The sequence below is a fragment of the Drosophila pseudoobscura genome, chromosome X (assembly GCF_009870125.1).
Source record: "Drosophila pseudoobscura strain MV-25-SWS-2005 chromosome X, UCI_Dpse_MV25, whole genome shotgun sequence".
NCBI classification, from domain to species: domain Eukaryota; kingdom Metazoa; phylum Arthropoda; class Insecta; order Diptera; family Drosophilidae; genus Drosophila; species Drosophila pseudoobscura.
Window position 1 is genome coordinate 12,310,897 of NC_046683.1, and position 22,114 is coordinate 12,333,010.

The 22,114-nt window shown below is 48.0% G+C and overlaps 4 protein-coding genes across 6 annotated transcripts; 3 read left to right on the forward strand and 1 right to left on the reverse strand.

The window, feature by feature from the left end:
* Positions 1 to 882: 882 nt before the first annotated feature.
* Positions 883 to 4,850, forward strand: LOC117184412 (putative uncharacterized protein DDB_G0277255). 2 transcript variants are annotated; one of them, XM_033381618.1, is made up of 4 exons: positions 883 to 1,466; positions 1,530 to 1,976; positions 2,094 to 2,709; positions 2,848 to 4,850. In XM_033381618.1, the coding sequence occupies exons 1-4, from the start codon at positions 917 to 919 to the stop codon at positions 3,869 to 3,871; spliced, it is 2,637 nt and encodes an 878-aa protein (XP_033237509.1). In that variant the 5' UTR covers positions 883 to 916; the 3' UTR covers positions 3,872 to 4,850. The 2 variants fall into 2 exon arrangements, with proteins under 2 accessions (XP_033237509.1, XP_033237511.1); XM_033381620.1 differs by lacking the exon at positions 883 to 1,466 and having other exon boundaries at positions 1,835 to 1,976; positions 2,123 to 2,709.
* A 2,086-nt stretch (positions 4,851 to 6,936) lies between these two features.
* On the forward strand, positions 6,937 to 9,880 carry LOC4814512 (mitochondrial ornithine transporter 1). Its single transcript, XM_001354829.4, has 4 exons — positions 6,937 to 7,503; positions 7,567 to 8,013; positions 9,236 to 9,341; positions 9,405 to 9,880. The coding sequence occupies exons 1-4, from the start codon at positions 6,954 to 6,956 to the stop codon at positions 9,694 to 9,696; spliced, it is 1,395 nt and encodes a 464-aa protein (XP_001354865.3). The 5' UTR covers positions 6,937 to 6,953; the 3' UTR covers positions 9,697 to 9,880.
* Positions 9,777 to 12,502, reverse strand: LOC4814695 (FAST kinase domain-containing protein 5, mitochondrial). The gene is made up of 2 exons (XM_001354828.4): positions 10,557 to 12,502; positions 9,777 to 10,016 (listed from the first exon to the last, which is right to left on the reverse strand). Exons 1-2 carry the CDS (start codon positions 12,369 to 12,371, stop codon positions 9,927 to 9,929), a joined length of 1,905 nt encoding a protein of 634 aa, XP_001354864.2. The 5' UTR covers positions 12,372 to 12,502; the 3' UTR covers positions 9,777 to 9,926.
* Positions 12,503 to 13,126: 624 nt separating this feature from the next.
* On the forward strand, positions 13,127 to 20,896 carry Hmr (Hybrid male rescue). 2 transcript variants are annotated; one of them, XM_033382601.1, is made up of 6 exons: positions 13,127 to 13,323; positions 15,975 to 16,213; positions 16,278 to 18,797; positions 18,867 to 19,208; positions 19,273 to 19,920; positions 20,001 to 20,896. In XM_033382601.1, exons 2-6 carry the CDS (start codon positions 16,084 to 16,086, stop codon positions 20,441 to 20,443), a joined length of 4,083 nt encoding a protein of 1,360 aa, XP_033238492.1. In that variant the 5' UTR covers positions 13,127 to 13,323; positions 15,975 to 16,083; the 3' UTR covers positions 20,444 to 20,896. The 2 variants fall into 2 exon arrangements, with proteins under 2 accessions (XP_033238492.1, XP_001354863.3); XM_001354827.4 differs by lacking the exon at positions 13,127 to 13,323 and having other exon boundaries at positions 15,840 to 16,213.
* The last annotated feature ends 1,218 nt before the right edge of the window (positions 20,897 to 22,114 follow it).

The following is a 22,114-nucleotide window of genomic DNA, read 5'->3' on the forward strand; positions in this document are numbered from 1 at the left end:
CAACTAGCGTCATTGAAATTAGCTGCAAGCCATTTTGATCAACAAGCTCCTGCGCCCGAAGCAGAACAGAACATAACTGAAGCAGAAGCAGAAGCAGAAGCTACAAAAGCATCGAATTCGCTACTGAACCGCTACCTGAACGCTTCAGTTGGCCAGTATCCAAAGCATCCAATTGATTCGTCGGAAGGTTGTGCTAAAGCTAAGCTAACCACCGCCCTACGGTTCAGGAGTATTGAAGCAGAGCAAGCCCCACTTCCAGTGCCCGATAGTAGTATCCCCTTGCCCACGACACAAGCTGAAATAAGTCGATTGGAAACATCTAAGAATTTGGAACAATTTGCTGAGACACAGCGACTAACAGTGACGCCTGAAACGTTGGAGTTAACAGTGCCTGGAACAGTGGAAGTAACAGAAATAGAAACAGCTAACATAGCAGTCACCACTGGAAACGCGGACATATCAGCTCCCTGTGTAAAAGCCGACATAACAGATCCCACTGTAAACGAAGATATAACAGCCTCCGCTGTAAAAGCGGGCATAACAGTCCCCACTGTAAAGGCCGCCATAACAGCGTCCGCTGTAAAAGCAGATATATCAACGGCCGCTGGAAACGCGAAAATAACAGCTACCTCTGAAGAAGCAGACATAACAAATACCGCTGAAAAAGCGAACAAAACAGCTATCGCTGGAAAAGAAGACATAACAGAAAGCTCGAAGTTATCAGAGCGCGTTCAATAACAGACAAAGAGAATAAGCAACAGACCAACACAACACCAACACTAACACCAACAGCCACAGACCGGACACGAGCGACAACGTTCGGAAGAGCAGCCGATCGTTTGATGATGACGAATTTCAGTAAACAGCAATAAAGAGAGAAGAAAGCAACATCCAGCAGCAGACTAAGAGCACTGTCATGGCAGACAAGAAGAGCACAAGACCCGAAGAGAAACCACAGCCCGAAACATTGTACGCGGGCAGGGGGTCAAGGCAAATGGGTAAGAGAGAAGACTCAACGGAGCCATCAACACCGCTCCTACCCCCGACACCCGAAGAGAAATTCCTGAAGAGACAAGCACCGCGAGAGCCAAAGCCTGCTCCCAAGAACGATGATGAGCACCTAGCGTCAACGCTGACACGGCCACGAGTCGGCTCCAGCCGAGTGGGCAGCTCCGTGCTGATAGGGGCTCCCGATGAACTGCTCGAGGCATACGAGCAGGCGGTGCTGGAGGCCGAGGCCGAGGAGGAGAGCCAGCAGAGCGAGAACGAGCGTCGTGAATCGCAGCGACGCGGCGGCGTCCGGAAGCTCAGTCCACTCTCGACGCTCGAAGCCGTGCGTGACGGCCTCCTATTCATATTCGGCAAATTCCTAAGACTCGTACGGCGCCTCGACATGCATGGAGGCGGAACCGGGAACAACATCAACTTTGTGGAGGGGCTCATCGACTTCCTGGCGGGCTCTTTGGGTGCGTATACACACGGCGCTGCCGACACCATGGGGCCAATATCAACTCCTCTTGATCTCTTAGGCGGGGCCGCACAGGTGTACGTCTCGCAGCCGCTGGACACTGTCAAGGTGAAGCTGCAGACCTTCCCGGAGGCCTACAAAGGAATGTTCGACTGTTTCGTGAGCACGTATCGAAAGGATGGTATATTCCGGGGCCTCTATGCGGGCTCCCTGCCCGCCGTGGTGGCCAATGTGGCCGAGAATTCGGTGCTCTTTGCCGCCTACGGAGGATGCCAGAAGTTTGTCGCTTTCATGGTCAACAAGGAGACAACCAGCCAGCTGACGACCACCCAAAATGCCTGTGCCGGCTCCCTGGCCGCCTGCTTCTCCACGCTTACCCTCTGCCCCACGGAGCTGATCAAATGCAAGCTCCAGGCCCTGCGCGAAATGAAGCACTATATTGAGCCCAGTCATCCGCAAGATATGCGTACGCCCTGGTCCCTCACGCGGTACATCTGGCGCACGGAAGGTGAGTGCTGGGGCCAGCCCCCACGTATAGCCACACGTCTTTTTGCTGTTGCTGTTGTCCCGCGGCGACACTCGAGTTCAGTTCCCCCGATTAGATTATCTTAGCGTGGCTTTTCAGCAATCAAGCAATTCCTCTCCATAATTCAGAATTCAACTCCGATGTTCCAGGGAGTCTGCAACATCTCGCCCAGCGCCTCGACGCCAACCAATCCGCAGAGCAACCAGAACCAGAACGATGTGTACGTGGATGCGGGCAGCACACCTCGACCGCAGCATCCCGACTCCGATGGCTTCTCTTCGTCGCACCATCGCACGCCGCCATCGCCGCCGCCCATCTCTCCGGGCCGGGACTACGGTGGCATGTTCGGCTCTGGGAATGGTGCTGGTGGTCCAGGGTCCAATAGCACGCCAGCGGGCAGCTCCAGTGCTGGCGGAGGCGGTGGTGGCGGTGGAGCCGGCGGTGGGGCCAACAGCATGTCAGCCTCGTCCCCGCTGCCTGCCCTGCAGCCACAGCGACGAAATGCGTCGAGCGTGGGCAGCACATATCCGGAGCACGAGCTCATCTCGCCGGCCTCCTCCCCGAGCATTCCGCGCTACAACTTCAACGGGGACATGATGCGCCACAAGCGGGCGGTGCAGGAGCAGGACCAGCACGAGCAACGCCAGCGGCACAACCTCTCGCGTCACAATCAAATGTCCAGCGACGAGGAGAACAGCATCATGCCGCAGAACAGGTACAGAACATTTTTGTATGTCAGCATTTATCGCTTCACCAACTCTTATTTTTCATTGCATTTTTCCCTCGTTACTCGTTACTTTTTACTCGCTACTTTTACCGCCAATGGAACGTTCATTCTGTTTGTTATTTCCAGCAGCGCGGGCCAGGATATGCGCATGAAGTTCCCCCAGTCGCAGATTGATCTCATGTACTCCAAGTACGAGAGCATGGCCAGCAACCTGAAGTACAACAGCCAGGAGCTCGACTCGCCGGCGGAGTATCGCCAGAGCAGCAACAGCAATGCGGCGAGTGCAGCGGCGGCTGCTGCCGCGGCGGCGAGTGCGGCCAACGATCTGTCCGATCTGCAGGGCCTGGACATGAGCTCGAGATCGAATGCGTCGAGCAACTATCACCACAACTTCCAGCTGCCAAGCAGTCGCTACCATCACCACATCTACGACATTCTGTCGGACAGGGAGCAGAGCCAGCAGGCGCAAGCCCAGGCGCAGGCACAGCAGGCAACGGGTGCATCGGTGGTGCACCAGCAGGAGCACGGACACGGCAGCCAGCTGGCCATGCAGCAACACCAGTCGGCGGCGGCCATGCACAACATGCTGAGCGAGCAGCTGGGCGAGCAGGAGCACGACCAGACCACCTCCGTGGACCTGAGCCGCACGGCCAACTATGTGGTGTCGTCGCCGCCACAGCTGCCCTACAACCATCCGCATCACGACATGCTGCGAATGGCCTCGCTGGACCTCACACCGAACACGGCCAACATGGCCGTGGGCAACAATCGGTCGTTCCTCTCCTCGCAGATGCAGCACCAGAGCCGCGACAGTCTCGAGCATCACCGCCTGCTCTCTACGGTGGAGCAGCACCGAATTCTGGCCGCCTCAAATGCCGCCGACCAGCACCGCCTGCTGGTCGACCCCACCGCCCATCTGCTGATGGAACAGAACAATCGCCTGCTGGGCACAGCAGACCAGTCCCGCCTCCTGGGCGAGTCGGCGGCGGCAGTGGCCCAGAATCGGCACATGGCCCGCAGCTTTGGGGCCTACCACCAGGTGGCATCGAGCAACTACCATCCGGGCGTACGACCGCCGCCTGTGCTGCCGTCGGCCAATCATCATGCCTCGAATCCGTCTAACTATCACCCGTTCCCCGCCTACTACTAAAGACGTGACGGAGGGGGCGGGTAGACTATGACTATATCCTGGGGCCGTGACAAGAGTGCAATACCTAGAAGGGATCTGTAGGAGCGGAAGCGGAAGCGGGAGTGGGAGTGGGAGCTCCATTTCACGTAGTTCAATTTGAAGCGCAACAATAACTTTAGTTCCTCCATATATTCCATATTCTCCTCCGAAGAACACCATGCCCATCATCCGTTCGAGCTCCGATTTCAAAGTGTGCCAATCTTTTTAAGTGTTTAGATCTGTTTAGAATTGTGTGTGTTTCCCCTATCTGATTTTAACACACACACAAACACACCCACAAATATGTATAGTTGTATAGGAAGCATAAAATAAATATTATAAATATATATAAATATAGTATGTATGGTAAACATAAATCGAAAATGGAAAAAGCGAATGGAAACCATATGAAAGGGAAACCTGCAGTGAGAATTTTTTTAAAAGCAAATTTCATGCTGAGTTTGTATAGGAACAAAAAGAAAAGATGACAAAAGAAAAAGACGATAAAAGTGCTAAACATGCTAAATAATAATAGTAATAATAACGATAATGAATAATATTTTTACACCATGACAAACGAGTAAAGTAAAGCGTATTAACGAGTACAAAGTGTGGGCAGAGTTTCTCCTCTCTAGATTCGGCAAGAGGACCTTTATTACCCTCATTATGCCCTGCAAACTCAGCGAATGAATATATATATATATATGGATAGTGTATAGACATACCGATACATGACCGATCAGGAACCTAGCTCAAGCATCATCCCACACTCAATGGCATGTGCTCGAAGATCGCAATTGGCGTCTCGAAAACCTAACGAGTGTGTGTGTCTCTCTATTTTTTTTTTGTTATTGTTTTTTTTACTATTATATTATAAATATTGTGGATAATGGCGTTTCAGCGATTCTAGTCAGACAATGGGGGCTACATGGCTATATATACAAACATATATATATATATAATAATAATAATAATAATAATAAATGTACTAAATGGTATGGTATAGCGAGTAAATATGTTATAATTTCATGTAAATTATTAAATTTATATAAGCCGCAGAATGCGATAAGGCAAAAGAACAAAAAACCGAAAAAAACATAAACCAACAAAATATTAAAAAAACTGAAACGATATACAAAACACATACCAAAAAAACAAGAAAAAAACCCAAAAACAATGATAATAATATTAATGCAAGAATTGTATATCCACACACACAGACAGACACACCCACACAAAAACACACACACACTAAAAACGCTGATCGAAATGATATATATATATATATATACACACAGACATATATATACATATGGCGTAATCAAATTATCGATTATTAATAATAAAAAAACAACAAAAAACGTACATTGAAAGGCATTTCAATCGATAACAATTGTATTCTGACAGAAGACAGTTTTTCTAGACACCTTTTTAGCATCGTAGCAGACACATACAAATATTAGCGTGCATATTATTTCAAAACAAAATTTTCGGTTCCCAAAAATGAGTAAGGATTACGAGTACGAGTACAATCGAAAGCAGAAAGTTTGGGATCCCAACGAAAGACACACACGCGAAGACACACTAACAGAGGGCGTTGTGGGCCTAGTGGGCATTGTGGGCGTGACGGCGATTGTGACTGGTTTAGTATCGAAAAAGGTACGTTCCAATATCGCTAAGATTTTTCGTCGGCCACCAGCCGCACCCAAGCCAGGACCTCGTGCCCCGCGGCCACTGCTGCGAACCCTGAATCCATTGTGCACCCCTCCATATGACAAAAAGGCCAGCACAGCGTCTGGCAACGAGCCCATACAGCCATTTCAATTGACTGCAAGCACATTCGATCGACAAGCTCCTGCGGCCGAGGCCGAGGAACAGTTGACTGAAGCAGAAGCAGAAGCTACAAAAGCATCGAATTCGCTACTGAACCGCTACCTGAACGCATCAGTTGATCAGTATCCAAAGCATCCAATTGATTGGTCGGAAGGTTGTGCTAAAGCTAAGCGAACCACCGCCCTACGGTTCAGGAGTATTGTGGCACCAGAAGAGCAGCCCCTAGCACCCGTAACCGACAGCACAACCCACTCAAGTCCGTGTGGCAGCGCCCAACTAGCGTCATTGAAATTAGCTGCAAGCCATTTTGATCAACAAGCTCCTGCGCCCGAAGCAGAACAGAACATAACTGAAGCAGAAGCAGACGCAGAAGCAGAAGCTACAAAAGCATCGAATTCGCTACTGAACCGCTACCTGAACGCTTCAGTTGGCCAGTATCCAAAGCATCCAATTGATTCGTCGGAAGGTTGTGCTAAAGCTAAGCTAACCAACGCATTACGGCTCGGGAGTATTGAAGCAGAGCAAGCCCCACTTCCAGTGCCCGATAGTAGTATCCCCTTGCCCACGACACTAGTTGTAAATTTGTTTAAAAACTCGAACTTAGTAGCAGCTGAAATAAGTCGATTGGAAACATCTAAGAATTTTGAACAATTTGCTGAGACACAGCGACCAACAGTGACGCCTGAAACGTTGGAGTTAACAGTGCCTGGAACAGTGGAAGTAACAGAAATAGAAACAGCTAACATAGCAGTCACCACTGGAAACGCGGACATAGCAGCTCCCTGTGTAAAAGCCGACATAACAGATCCCACTGTAAACGAAGATATAACAGCCTCCGCTGTAAAAGCGGGCATAACAGTCCCCACTGTAAACGCCGCCATAACAGCCCACGCTGTAAAAGCAGATATAACAGCTACCGCTGGAAACGCGAAAATAACAGCTACCTCTGAAGAAGCAGACATAACAAATACCGCTGAAAGAGCGAACAAAACAGCTATCGCTGGAAAAGAAGACATAACAGAAAGCTCGAAGTTATCAGAGCGCGTTCAATAACAGACAAAGAGAATAAGCAACAGACCAACACAACACCAACACCAACACTAACAGCCACAGACCGGACACGAGCGACAACGTTCGGAAGAGCAGCCGATCGTTTGATGATGACGAATTTCAGTAAACAGCAATAAAGAGAGAAGAAAGCAACATCCAGCAGCAGACTAAAAGCACTGTCATGGCAGACAAGAAGAGCACAAGACCCGAAGAGAAACCACAGCCCGAAACATTGTACGCGGGCAGGGGGTCAAGGCAAATGGGTAAGAGAGAAGACTCAGCGGAGCCATCAACACCGCTCCTACCCCCGACACCCGAAGAGAAATTCCTGAAGAGACAAGCACCGCGAGAGCCAAAGCCTGCTCCCAAGAACGATGATGAGCACCTAGCGTCAACGCTGACACGGCCACGAGTCGGCTCCAGCCGAGTGGGCAGCTCCGTGCTGATAGGGGCTCCCGATGAACTGCTCGAGGCATACGAGCAGGCGGTGCTGGAGGCCGAGGCCGAGGAGGAGAGCCAGCAGAGCGAGAACGAGCGTCGTGAATCGCAGCGACGCGGCGGCGTCCGGAAGCTCAGTCCACTCTCGACGCTCGAAGCCGTGCGTGACGGCCTCCTATTCATATTCGGCAAATTCCTAAGACTCGTACGGCGCCTCGACATGCATGGAGGCGGAACCGGGAACAACATCAACTTTGTGGAGGGGCTCATCGACTTCCTGGCGGGCTCTTTGGGTGCGTATACACACGGCGCTGCCGACACCATGGGGCCAATATCAACTCCTCTTGATCTCTTAGGCGGGGCCGCACAGGTGTACGTCTCGCAGCCGCTGGACACTGTCAAGGTGAAGCTGCAGACCTTCCCGGAGGCCTACAAAGGAATGTTCGACTGTTTCGTGAGCACGTATCGAAAGGATGGTATATTCCGGGGCCTCTATGCGGGCTCCCTGCCCGCCGTGGTGGCCAATGTGGCCGAGAATTCGGTGCTCTTTGCCGCCTACGGAGGATGCCAGAAGTTTGTCGCTTTCATGGTCAACAAGGAGACAACCAGCCAGCTGACGACCACCCAAAATGCCTGTGCCGGCTCCCTGGCCGCCTGCTTCTCCACGCTTACCCTCTGCCCCACGGAGCTGATCAAATGCAAGCTCCAGGCCCTGCGCGAAATGAAGCACTATATTGAGCCCAGTCATCCGCAAGATATGCGTACGCCCTGGTCCCTCACGCGGTACATCTGGCGCACGGAAGGTGAGTGCTGGGGCCAGCCCCCACGTATAGCCACACGTCTTTTTGCTGTTGCTGTTGTCCCGCGGCGACACTCGAGTTCAGTTCCCCCGATTAGATTATCTTAGCGTGGCTTTTCAGCAATCAAGCAATTCCTCTCCATAATTCAGAATTATCGCATCGCAATGTGATGTCCGATATGGACAAGAAACCCGACACGACACTCCCCTCCACATGGCTCGACGCGATCGCTCTGGCGTTGCCAGACAAATCTCTTTGGCGGTTTGTTTTTCAAAAGTTTTCTTCACATTCGGAATATTTGAAATTCCTCTAAAAATAATGCTAGTAATTCCATTTGGGGCACAAGAGCACACTGTATCCAAAAAGTTATATTTCCGCCTTTAAGAGAGTTTTTCCAAATGGAGACACAATGTTTCCAAAACATATATAAAATAGCTTCTCAGATGACGTACACATCTCATAAAATGATTACAAAACGGATAGAATGGTAGTGAAAGCTGCTCAAAAACTCCTTAACCCTCCAACCGACCTGTCTTCGGAATTAAATCTATAAATCTGGAGGCGAAAGCCCTTCTCTGTACAATTTTTAGAATCTTATTATAGTATATTAATGGTAGATTAAAGCTTCCATATCGCTTCGATCTAATCGAAGCTGAATGGGTTGTTTGTTGTTTTCTTAATAATTTTTCTTAAACAAAAAGGAAAGGCGAAAGAACGAATAATATTTACTACGCAGCTTTTGTATACAGCGAATTATGAATTACTTGATATTTGATAAGAATATTCTCAGCCTCGTTGGCGGGGTCGGGGCAACAGGGGGAACATGCCACGCATAATGACGTAGCACAAGAGCGAGCGAGAGGAAGATAGGGGAAGTTTGTGGATAATACAAATAGTTGAGAGCGCACCGCCGCGCCCCAATCAGTTGTCAAGTGGAAAGTTACTGAATCATCCGTTCTCCCTTCCTGCTGGCAGCTGACAGATCAATAGAGGGATTTTGGGGCGGGGGGACGCATGCAACGATTCGGTTTGACTGTTGATTGATGCTCCGTCCTTATCGCGGCCATGTAACGTAGTAATTTCCACAAATAGTGAACGAACACAATGGCCTTCTCACGTGCCAATCTCTTTCCTTTCCCTCTCTGCTGCCAGTCTCCCATTGCATCAGTTATTTTCCACGCACAATCCATTAATTGGTTTTAATCTCCTCCACGCGCGCACACAGGCTTGCGCGGCTTCTATCGCGGCTTGAGCTCGACATTCATGCGTGAGATGCCCGGCTATTTCTTCTTCTTTGGCAGCTACGAGGGCACCAGAGAATTTCTGCGCAGGTAAGAGACCAGCGAAACGATACCGGCAACCAGTAACCATCATTAATTTTTGCATCTCTGCAGGAACAATCAAACCAAGGACGAGATCGGACCATTGCGCACTATGGTGGCCGGGGCCATTGGCGGCGTCTGCCTGTGGACCTCCACGTTTCCCGCCGACGTGATCAAGAGCCGCATCCAGGTGAAGAACCTCAACGCCAGCATGTACACCGTCGGTCGTGAGATTGTACAACGCGAGGGCGTCCTCGCACTCTATCGCGGCCTGCTGCCCTCCGTTCTCCGCACCATACCGGCCACGGCCACGCTCTTCGTCGTCTACGAGTACACCAAGCGTGCGCTACATGGCACCCTCTAGTGACGCGTGGGGCCGCGGGCGGTCTTCGTCGTCGTCGTCGTCGTCATCATTCAACAACTCTGCCATTACTCTGTCACGCATATTTTTTTGTTTTGTTTAGTTAGATAATTTTTAGATATTAGTGGCCTGTCTGTGTACATTATTCAGATATCATATGACTGACTATATATCCATGCTGTTGCAATCGATGTTGATTTTCTGCTGTATGGGTTGCCAATCTGCTCCTGGTCTTAGATTCTGGCCGCCTGGCGTAGACGACGCTTGAGGAAGTCCTGACGATCCGCGGATGTCTCCAGTTCACGCCATTCGTGCCAATAGATCTACGGAAAGCCAATGGGTATTATATGGTATATGTAGATTAAGGATTGATGGAAGAACATGTACATATATAGAATATATAAGATCAATTCGATTGGACCAAAGATGTGCAACAGATACATCAAAATATATGTTGTTCACAGCAGAAATATAATCTTCACTTAAGATCCTAAGTTAGCGATAGGTAGAGGGGAGAGGGGGATCGATGGGAAGGTCAGGATCAAGGGTAAGCCCAGAACAGACAGCTCCACCGTCTTCTCCTCTTCCTCATAGCTACGGCTAAGGTAAAAATCATTGTAGGCGCTACCCATAGGATACCCATGTCCTGTCAGGGAACGAGTGACTGCACTGCACTTTTTTCTGCGGGGCTTGCAGTGCTTAGGGGTGCGATTTTTTGTAATATTCGGTCATGTTTGCCCAGTTATGGCCACCTGTTGGCCTTGCATCGGATTATGAAGACTAAATCCGTAATTCTGTAGAATCCCCGTATCTGTATGGCTGCTTTGTAGGGACTTTTTGGAACTTATGTTAGAGCCACTCACCACCACCGGCTGGTGGCCCAATTGCTTGAGCTGTTTCAGCTTCATCGCCAGCTGTCCCGTATGCCGGTCCTTGTCCCGTATCACATTGTTCCATCCGGCAACCACCACGATCACGGTGGCCAGATGCTCATCGTGCTCCCTGTCAGCGCCGAGCAGATGTCGCCTGGTGAGGATCACACCGCTGTAGTCCTGCGGACAGTCCGCAGCGATGGGGAGTGCACGCTGCTGACGGCGGTCATAGCAGAGGACCAGATCACAGCGCTCGTACTGGGGCAGGATGTGCTTGAAGCTGAGGTGCCGGTAGAGGTCGGAAGCCGCGTCCCGGATGTCCACCAGAATGCGATCGGTCTTGTTCAGCTTAAAGCGTCCCTCCCGATCTGGTATGTACTGCGTGTAGAGCTTGCCCATCTGCTGGAGTTGCTTTTCGGTGAGTAGGGAGCCCTTGTAAACATCTCCGCCCAGCAGGCGGGCACATCCATCCAGGTGGAAGTACTCCCGACCGGGAAGGGCGCCGCGGTAGGCATGTTGAAGAAAACGTGGCTCGAGGGCCACTCCGAGCAGCTCCACATCGTGGACACCCCGCATGGTGAGGAACTGGAGACAGTTGCTGAAGCAGCGTGGGTACCGCATGATCTCGTCCAGGCGTTGGCGCATCAGATCGGGCAGCCGCTCGGCCAGGCGCCTCTCCACACCGGACTCACTCTCCAGGTTGAACAGGGCCATGACCAGGCCTATGCGCTCCATGTCCTTGAGGCGGGCCTGGTCCAGCTCCTTCTCGAAACGCTGGAGGATGCGTTCGATGAGCCGGTCATCGCAGGTCTGCAGCTCGCAGCCGAGCAGAGCCATGTGGAGGCAGGCCAGCAGAGAGACGCGCTCCACCTGCGGCTCCAGGGCGCGAAGCAGCCGGATCAGCGGCTCCACCTGCGGCAGCTTGCTGCTGTAGCGCAGAACTTTTAACAGGGACACCAGGGTGATGTCCTCCACGGTGTCCAGCTCTCTGGTTAGTCTAGCGAAGAGCTGGTCGATCAGCTCGGGATTCCGAATCTGCGTCTGGGTCTTAAAGAAGCCCATGGCCATGACGCCCAGCTCCTGGAGCGTCATCTGATCGATACAGCGGGCCAGATTCATCTCAAAGTCGAACATCTCGAAGACGGGGCGCCGCAGCAGATTGCAGAGGAACATGGACTGGACCAGCTGCTCCGGCGGCAGCTTTCGCACCTTGCGGCCCAGTTTCTTGAGGGCCAGCCACACGTACTCCCCGATCCTGGCCAGACCAAGCTGGTACCAGGCATCACTCACCAGCAGCAGCTGCCCGGTGGGCCAACGCTCGATCCTTCGACAGCACTCAATATCCAGTGTGTTCCACAACTCCATGTAGTTTCTTGTCTTGGTCGATTCAGGTGTCGGCAGCTGGCCCAAGGCCCGCAGTGTGTCCAGCAGCTGGTCATCGGACAGATGGTGCATCTGCTCGCAGTATATGCGGGCGAACGCATCGAACTGTGGTTCACTGATCTGCGTGTCCGTCCCCGCACAATGCTGGACGAGGGCCAGGAAGTTCGCGTGCAGAGCGTCGGGACTGAGGTTCCTGTTCGGCTCCAGATAGCCATCCGTGGTGGCCTCCTGCAAGGGGATGTCGGTGGGCCTTAGGATATGATAGGGTTTCAGAGACTCTGCCAGAATGCTGTGGGCGAACTGATTCTCCTTGTCCGCGAAGATTTTCGCCGGCAAAACCACGGATGTGCGTATGTTACGGTACAGGAGTCGTGGTGCCTGGCGCCCTACACTACGCCAAAGGCAATTGACGCTTGTCCACATGATTCTACAAAAATTAATGGCTTCTATTCATTTATCCTGAGCTGTGTTCTTTTAAAGCGCGTTATGAAAATAGGAGGAACAGAAATAGAAGCGATGAAAAAACAGCTGTTTTTGGAGGAGCTGCCACATCGCGGGAAAGATAATACATTTTTATTCATTCAAAGGAAAACTACAAATCATATAGAGAGCGAAAAAAATATACAATTTTCATAAGCAGCTAAGAGATTACTCTTATATTTCATTGAATTGAATCCACTAATAATTAACTATAAATACTATCGGATTCAACAAATTAATTATGTATGGGCTGCCACATCACTAGAAAAATATGGTTTTTGCGAATATCTGACTTTTGACTCAAAAAGAAAACCCATTTTAAAACAAGACACCTCACTTCACCCAATCAACTTTTTCTCCAACTCTTCATCACCAAAAAGCATTTCAAAGCGTTTGATGCGTTCTATGTTTTTTTAAGGCTGCCATTTTGCTAGCAAACGCGTTAGGAAATTCAAAAAGGCGATATCACTAACCATACAGTATACTGTATGGTTAGTGGCGATATCCACAAACGAAACGACTATCGCTTAGATTAACTAATTTCTTGACTTTAATCTACAGACTGGTTGTAAGACGTGAAAGAAAAGTGTAAAGAGGACCAATTTCGCATGATTTCGTTGAAATAAAATTAGGTGACAGATCCAAGTCGATATTTTCCAACACTTGAACGATTAAGTGTACGAAATTGGTAAAAATGAATCGGAAAGATTGCCAGACTAGACTGTTGACGAAAACAGCTGTTTAATATTGTAGTTGTGTGCATCAGGAGACGCGTCGTTTACCTCGAGCTCAATTTTACAATATTGCTCTCGTTCAGTTAAAACTAAGTTATATTTTCTTTTGTTCGGGCTATCTTGTGGTTACCAGAAAAGATATTCGCTGGCTCATTAATAATGTAAGTGCTTATAAACAGAACATACACGCATATGCAGGCCCAGCCCATTTGACATTTCCAACCGATCCTACACGGCCTATCTATACTTATGGTTTTTTGTCGCACATCTCTTAGACCTACACCTTCCAAGTATTGAATATTAGTTACATACGTACGTATGTGTCAAGAGTTTCGTTTATTTTCCTTTCCCTTTTGCGATTTAACAAATGGCGAACGTACATGTGTACGTACACACACACATGCATATAAACATGGATGTCCATCAGCTGTTTTTGATTTCCATGCGGTTTCGCATACTAAATCGCATTAGTGCTCAACACTACTAGTTTAGTCCCAAACATAAATAGGCACTTTATACTAGGACTACGGCATGCATCTTGCCGGAAAAAGAAAGATGAAGAAAGGGCTGATTAATAAAAAACGGGAAAGTATAAAGTGGATGCGTGTAACGTCAAGAAGGAAGCGTTCCGACCCCATAAAGTATATATATTCTTGATCAGCATCAATTGCCGAGTCGATAGAGCCATTTTTGTCCTTCCGTCTGTCCGTCCCTAGCGCCTAGTTTTCAAAGGCTACAAGAGCTAGAGCAACGAAATTCTGAAAGAAATTTTTGAAGAAAATCTGTGGCTTCCACAATTTTAAAGATACGAGAAAACCAAAAACGCAGAATCGTAGAGAATGACTATTTCTTCTAGACTGCAGAGTCTGGACCTGCCCGTATCATTATTAAAGCCAGAATGAAGAACACAATTTCATTTTCTCGCTCTGTCTCTTTCTTACACACAAGTTTCATGGTCGGCTTTGCCTATCGCTAAAAGTGAGCGCCTAGATCTCAGAGACTATAAAAACTAGAGTAACTGAATTTGGTATACCCACTCCTGTGATATCGAACCAGCACAAGTGTATTATAAAATTTCGCCCCACCCCCTTCTGCCCCCGCAAAAGACGAAAATCTGTGGCATCTACAATTTTGAAGATACTGAGAAAATTAATAATTCACAATCGTAGAGAATGACCACATTCTCATTGCTATTGTAACCAAAAGGGACAAATCAATTTGCAGTGGCTACGCAGCGACCGATTAAACGTTCTGACTGATTTTCTGTCTCTCTCGCACGCACTCTTTGTCGTGTCGTCAAAGCGCCGTCTGGCGGAAGAGAGCCATGCTGACTATGTATCGGGTATAAATGTAGAGTTGCGGTCGCAGCAGCACTCCCACTCTTTTTTTTTTTTTTGTATTTGCCTTTTTTTCAATTCTCACGCCAACACCACCCTTTTTAGAAGAGCGTGAGTGTGAATAAGAAAGAGAGAAATGATTGAGCACGTGGAAGGGGGTGGAGTCGGCACTGCAATTTAATTTGTTCCGTCTGGCTATAATAATGATCCGATCTGATCCAGACTCGTCAATCTGGTAGATATGGTCATTCTCTATGATTCTGCGTTTTTACTTTTCTCGACTCGGTTTTCTTATGCTGATCAAGAATATATATGTTTTATAGGGTCGGAAACGATTCCTTCTGGACGTTACACACATCCACTTTTCCAACAAATCTAATATATCCCTATACTTTTCGAGTAACGGGTGTACTAAAGCAACCACGACTCCGTTGTTCGTCGATGCTTTGGACAATGTTAAGTCCGTCCCAGAATTCAACAACAATATACACAGTCTTTGTCGAGCTGCAGAAAAGAATTAACTTTCAGTCCGAAAACGCAAAGGTCCCAAGAATCCGGTCCAAGGTTGGATCCGGTTTTAATGCCCTTCTCTCATTAGACTTTGCTAACTTACTAGCTGAAAGAACAGTAGCAGCCTTATCGGTAAATCATGCAGTGAGAACTAGAGAAACATATGCATCAGTATTTCTTTCCAGTTGAGCTGGGAGCAGCGATGCGGCAGAGATTATAAATTGTTCCCCTTTTAGATACAATTTTTCCGAATTACTAGCTGTGTCCCTGCATCATCCCTGATACGATCGAAGCTTTAAGAGTAAAACTAGTATGCCCCTTTACCTTAATACATTCTGGATTTTTTGCTTATACCGATATGATTTGTCCGGTTTTTCAATTTCTGGCCCAAGCTTTTTGAGACCTTGACCAGAAATCAAGTTCGCAACAACGATAGATTTGTGCTAACGCTTGTGGTGTGTTGGGTCACCAACAGGAACAGCTGATTCCAATAATATCGTTTCTCTGCTGCTGCGCTGCCACCCAGATCGACTAAAATAGATACAAAAAAAATCGAACTTGGTTTAGTTTTTAATCAATGGAATTTCGATTCAACTAATTAATCCATCTCTCTTGAAATAATTGTATTTGTTGGGACTGGCTAAAGCATACATATATTTCTCTCGCTCACACTTCATGATTTTCCTACACCATTTTTGTCTGTTGTCACTGCCTTGCATTGAAATGTAGCGCAGAAGCAGGTGACTGAAGCAGATGTTTTTCTGCCAGGCGGTGCTGCCAGACCGCTTGAATAAGTAGCATGTCGATTAATTTATGTACATATATCGATATATATATATTGTTCTGCTGTGCATGCCCCAAGCGAAAAATTTAAATGCTAGCGATGGACGATTTTTGTTCCGTTGATGGAAATTCGCTTAGATCAAAATAATGAATTAAATTCTGACCGACTATACACTTTTTAGAAAGAGATTTAGTTAGTGTTGAAATGCTGCTGCCAAAACACGTCTCCGTCTTTGGACCATACCCTTGACAGCGACTGCCAATGCGCCATCGGGACGGATTCGGGTTAAAATGCCGAAGGGATCCGCGGCTATTCCCAAGCGTCGGACGCGAGGAGCGATGAACCAGCCAGTGCTTGGGACAAACGATCGCATCGATTTGAAACCGGAAGAGGAACAGGATAATATTCTCAGTATGGACGGTAAACGTAATGAAAACGGTTAGTTAGCAAGCAGCTATTAAAGCCACTTTTCCGTCTCTTGCAGGATACGAATTTGCCAATCTGACGGGGTATGACTCTGTGATGAGTCTCGACTCGAGTCCAGATGGCAGCTTCGTGGAAGTTACCATCGACCCCACCACTAACGCGACAGCCACGGCAGCTGGTACCTCGTCCAGGGACACCGCTACCACTTGTGACACTAGTAGCCCCAAAGATAGCAGAAAACCACTAGACAGATTTTTGGAGCAGCGACAGCTGATCAAGGCGGTGCGCAAACGACGAGTCCTCTATGATAGCAAGAGTCCGCGCTTCCAGGACAGGGAATTCAAGAATAAAGTGTGGCGTAGCATTGCCAGACGCCTATCCATGGAGGTGGAAGACTGCGTTGATATGTGGACCGAGCTGCGCTTCAAATTCCAGTGCCATAAGCGTGACATGTACAACTATAAGCGGAAAATTGTCCAGCGTCGTCCGCCCGGCAGGCGCCCCTTTATGTTGCACGAGGAGGAGATGCTGTTCCTGTACCCGCACGTGGCCAGCGATTCGTTGCAGCGGGAGCAGAGCGTAGCGAAGTCTGTCAGCGCTCCAGAGACAGAGTACCCCGTTTTGCCGGTGTATACCACACAGCCAGTGGCCATTATCGATTTGGATCTGGACGGGGACAGTTTCCGGATAACGCGCGATATACGTCAGCTAATCCGTGCCGTAAAGGCCTATCCCCAACTGTACGATACGGCCAATTCCAGCTACAACGATTACCGCCATCGCGGCCTCATCTGGGGCGCCATATCCAATGAGCTGCGGGAAAAGGCCACCAAACTGATGAAATCCTGGCTCGTGCTGCAGACGCGCTACGAGTGGGAGGTGAACCAGGGTCCTGATGCTGCCTCCGAGCTGATGAAATTGATGATTTTCTTAATACCGCACATGCCCCAGATGAAAGATTCGGTTTACAAGACTTCTCAGTACCTGGCAACTGCCTGGCACGATCCCATCGAACAGTTTCGCAGTGTGATGTCTCTGATCAATATGGTGAAGAGCAATCCAGAGCTGGTCCAGCTCACCGATGAGCATCTGCACCACAAGGCAAAGCCTTTGGCATATCACGAGCTCTGGCAGAAGGTCGCTACCCAAGTGAACACCACACCCCAACGCTGTGAGGTCACCTGGCTGGTGTTGCGCTCCTTTCACAGCGAACTGGTTGAGATGCGGCTGGCCGGCTATAAGCTGCAGGATAAATGGTTCTTCGAGAGTACCATCACCTCGATATACAGGACGGTTGTGGAGCGCGCCGTAAACCGCGAGGGCCAGAAGAAGAACATTGGCCGCGATCCGAATACGCGATCGCCCATGGCCACTGTGGCCCTGCTGGACAGTATGACGGACGATACACAAAAAACAGAAAAGCCAGCACCACGTATGCCGCTGGCTATTGTCTATCCGTCCGCTGCTGTAAAAGCCGTTTTTCAGAATCCCACCCAAACCATTGGCTCCAGTAGCAGCAGCAGCAGCAGCAGCAGCAGCAGCAGCAACAGCAGCAGCAGCACCATCACCATCACCACCACTAAAACCCCTACAAACCTAAGCATCAGCTCAGTCAGCAGCAGTAGCAGCAGCAGCAGCCCCATCACCACCACCAGCACCAGCACCACCACAATGGCCACAGCCTCTATAGCCACAGCCACAAGTTCAGTGAGCACTTCCTGCCCCCCAAGCACCGGGAAGGATGGCTTGAAGTGCGTGAACGTCTCGAAAACGAAGGTGTCCATTCCGTCGGTTAAGATGCCACCAAGGACTGTACAGGCTGTACAGGATGGGAGTCCAGGGTCCAAAGTACTTGTGGTTTGTCGCAGTCTGCCGATGCCGTCTCAAGCACCCGGATATGGGATACGATCTGGACCTGCTCCTGCTTCCGCTACTCCTGCTTCCGCTGCTCCTGCTCCTGCTTCCGCTGCTCCTGCTCCTGCTCCTGCTTCCGCTGCTCCTGCTCCTGCTGATGATTCTCCTCCTGCGTCTCCTGCGTCTCCTGCTACTGCTTCTCCTCCTGCTGCTGCAATTAGCTTGCCATTAACAAATCCGGCTGATGTTGCCGGTCCACCAAAAAATGGAAAAAGTACAGGTACCCTGACAGCGGCGACATCGACTAGTCCAAAAAAAGAAGCAGCAGCTTCAAGCGGAGCCTTGAAAAGAAAGCGACCGTCGACCAGTGACAATGGCAGCAGCAGCATCGATAGTATTGGCAGCCAATCCTCGGCGAGCGAAAACGAATCGGAATCCGCATCGGAGTCGAGTGATGTGCAATTGCCGGCAATAGCAAACACCCGCCTGCAAATGCAGATCATTAGCAACATTAAAGTGGATTTTGAGGAGGATTCGGTAGTTGGCCACTTGCTGCGTATCTATGGCGGGGCCCTGACCACCCGCTACACGATGAATATGGCGCGTGTCGGCTCACTCATTCGAGAGGTGATGGGAATACCGATCCTGCACAGCAGCCATCCGAAGTTGGCGAACAGGAAATCCGAATTTTGGGGCAGTGTGGCCAGGAAATTCTACATGCCAGGTATACCTTTTGACCTTTTGACCTTTGAGTCCATGCACTCACGGCACTTTTCATTTATAATTTTTCCAGCCGATGCCTGTCGCGCCCTTTGGAAATTCCTGAGCGAAAACATCAGCCTGTTCCCGGCGATCGCGCCCATGCCGGAACTGATGGGCCCCCACAAGAGCTCCCACAAGAATTGGGAGAAATCCAATCGCCTATTCAGAAAATTCGAAGAGGTTGCCCGCAAGAATGAATGGAGTAAGGTCAAGGACCAGCTGCCCCTACTCATGATGCACTTCCGCATGTACGAGCATCTGTACTGGGACATGCGTAGGCCGCGGCCCGGCGAGACGCCTCAACCGCCACCCGACTGCACCCAAGAGGAGCGCGACGATGTATGGCGGGTGGCCAAGACAAGGTTTCCCAAGAGTAAGTGGGATTTTCTGTGCCCCTCTCTATTCTTTGAGGAAAATAACATATTTGTGCCCTTCAGTCAATCATCAGGAAGTCTGGTCCACATTCAAGTATGCCTTTCGCAGCTACATGGACGACCTGGAGATAGGCATTGTGAATCCATGGCCACGCCTGTGGTGGAAGACTTTCGATCAGCTCAGATTCCTTGTGAATGTGCGCTATCATCCGCTGGAGCCGTACTACTATATAATCCACAACAAGATCAGGGAGGAGGTGAAGAGTTGCAGTATTTATGAAAAGATGGTAGCACAGCGCTCGCAGACCAAGTTTTCGGGCAGTCAGGTGCGCATTGACTGGGAAACATTGCCCTGGGACACCGAAGAGGCCAAGCGTTTGCTGACGGGTAAACTGAGAGCTCCATCTCCAGCCTCCGCTACGGCTCCTGGTTCACCTCAGTCGCCTCTTCGTACCCGTCCGACTTTTGAAGCTCCCAAAGGATTTGACGACACGACAATGCCTGATGTTCAAATCAATGGGCAGCGGCAGTTGGCCACGGCATTCCATGCTTCCCCAAAACTGAAACGTACAACGGAGCGAAACCTGCCGATGATATCAGGCTTTGAGGTGACCAGTACTCTGCGGCGATATCCCAACACCTACCGCCGAGTCAGCACCTTCGAGAAGCGCACTGCCTGGATGCAAGTCTCCACAGAACTGAATGCCACAGGTATGTAAACGCAACTGAGACCCCACAAAATGTCAAACTACATATACTACATCCGCCCTCCCCCCCTTCAACCTTTGCAGTGACTGATTGCCGCTTGAGCATGCAGCACGCGCTACGCGAATCGCTTATCCTGAAAATCACTGATCCAGAGAAGCAGTGCCAGATGGGGCAGAACTATTATCGCCACATGAATGAGATCTACAAGGAGGTGATGCCAGAGACACAGCCCGTCAGTGCCGGCCAGCTGTTGGTGCGAACGCCCCAGCAGCTCAACCAGACACTGGCCGAACCACCCCCCATGGACGAGGAGTTGACGAAAAACTTCATGCCCGAAATCTCACTAAGCAACTGCAGTCCCCGTCTGACGCTCAAGAACTGGTCCTATGCCGTTGCCAATTTCAGTCCTGAAAGCCAGGAAAAGCTGATACAAAAGCTGTCCACTATGTTTGCCAAACACGCGCAGGCATCGAAAGAGGCGAAAGCCAGAAGAGAATCCACCAAAAAAAAGATTCATCTTGTTTAAGTTATTGCTACAGAGAGAGAGAGAGAGAGAGATAGCCACAGTTACACCGTTTACCATCGTTTCCATATAATTTTTGGTTATTTATAGCACTGTATCTATGAGTTCTATTTTCTATGAATTCTAAAAGTTATCGAAAGTAATGTTGGTTTATTAGATGTTCGTACATCCATCTTCGAATGATAGGAATGTATCTATGAGTTCTATTTTTTATGAATTCTAAAAGTTATCGAAATTAATGTTTGTTTATAAGATGATCGTACATCCATCTTCGATGGATAGCAATGCATCTATGAGTTCTATTTTCTATGAATTCTAAAATTTATCGAAATTAATGTTTGTTTATAAGATGATCGTGTGTATCTATGAGTTCTATTTTCTATGAATTCTATAAGTTATCAAAAGTAATGTTTGTTTATAAGATGTTCGTACTTCCATCTCCGATGGATAGCAATGCATCTATGAGTTCTATTTTCTATGAATTCTAAAAGTTATCGAAACTAATGTTTGTTTATAAGATGTTCGTACATCCATCTTCGAATGATAGGAATGTATCTATGAGTTCTATTTTTTATGAATTCTAAAAGTTATCGAAATTAATGTTTGTTTATAAGATGATCGTGTGTATCTATGAGTTCTATTTTCTATGAATTCTAAAAGTTATCGAAATTAATGTTTGTTTATAAGATGTTCGTACATCCATCTTCGAATGATAGCCAATGCATCTATGAGTTCTATTTTCTATGAATTCTAAAAGTTATCGAAAGTAATATTTGTTTATAAGATGTTCGTACATCCATCTTCGAATGATAGGAATGTATCTATGAGTTCTATTTTCTATGAATTCTAAAAGTTATCGAAATTAATGTTTGTTTATAAGATGATCGTGTGTATCTATGAGTTCTATTTTCTATGAATTCTATAAGTTATCGAAATTAATGTTTGTTTATAAGATGATCGTACATCCATCTTCGATGGATAGCAATGCATCTATGAGTTCTATTTTCTATGAATTCTATAAGTTATCAAAAGTAATGTTTGTTTATAAGATGTTCGTACTTCCATCTCCGATGGATAGCAATGCATCTATCAGTTCTATTTTCTATGAATTCTAAAAGTTATCGAAAGTAATATTTGTTTAGAGATGTTCGTACATCCATCTTCGAATGATAGGAATGTATCTATGAGTTCTATTTTCTATGAATTCTAAAAGTTATCGAAATTAATGTTTGTTTATAAGATGATCGTGTGTATCTATGAGTTCTATTTTCTATGAATTCTATAAGTTATCGAAATTAATGTTTGTTTATAAGATGTTCGTACATCCATCTCCGATGGATAGCAATGTATCTATGAGTTCTATTTTCTATGAGTTATCGAAAGTAATATTTGTTTATAAGATGATCGTACATCCATCTTCGATGGATAGCAATGTATCTATGAGTTCTATTTTCTATGAATTCTATAAGTTATCAAAAGTAATATTTAGTTATAAGATCCATCCATCTCCGACCATAATCCGCCTATGGTGTACTTTAAAAAACCTTGATTATCTGTAAAAAGATTTAAAGCGTTATCTTTACTTTAAGCTCAAACTGCATCAGATATTTATATAGTTTATATCCAAAAATTTCAAAAAACGAGCAATAACAAAGCTTTGCTGTACAAACCATC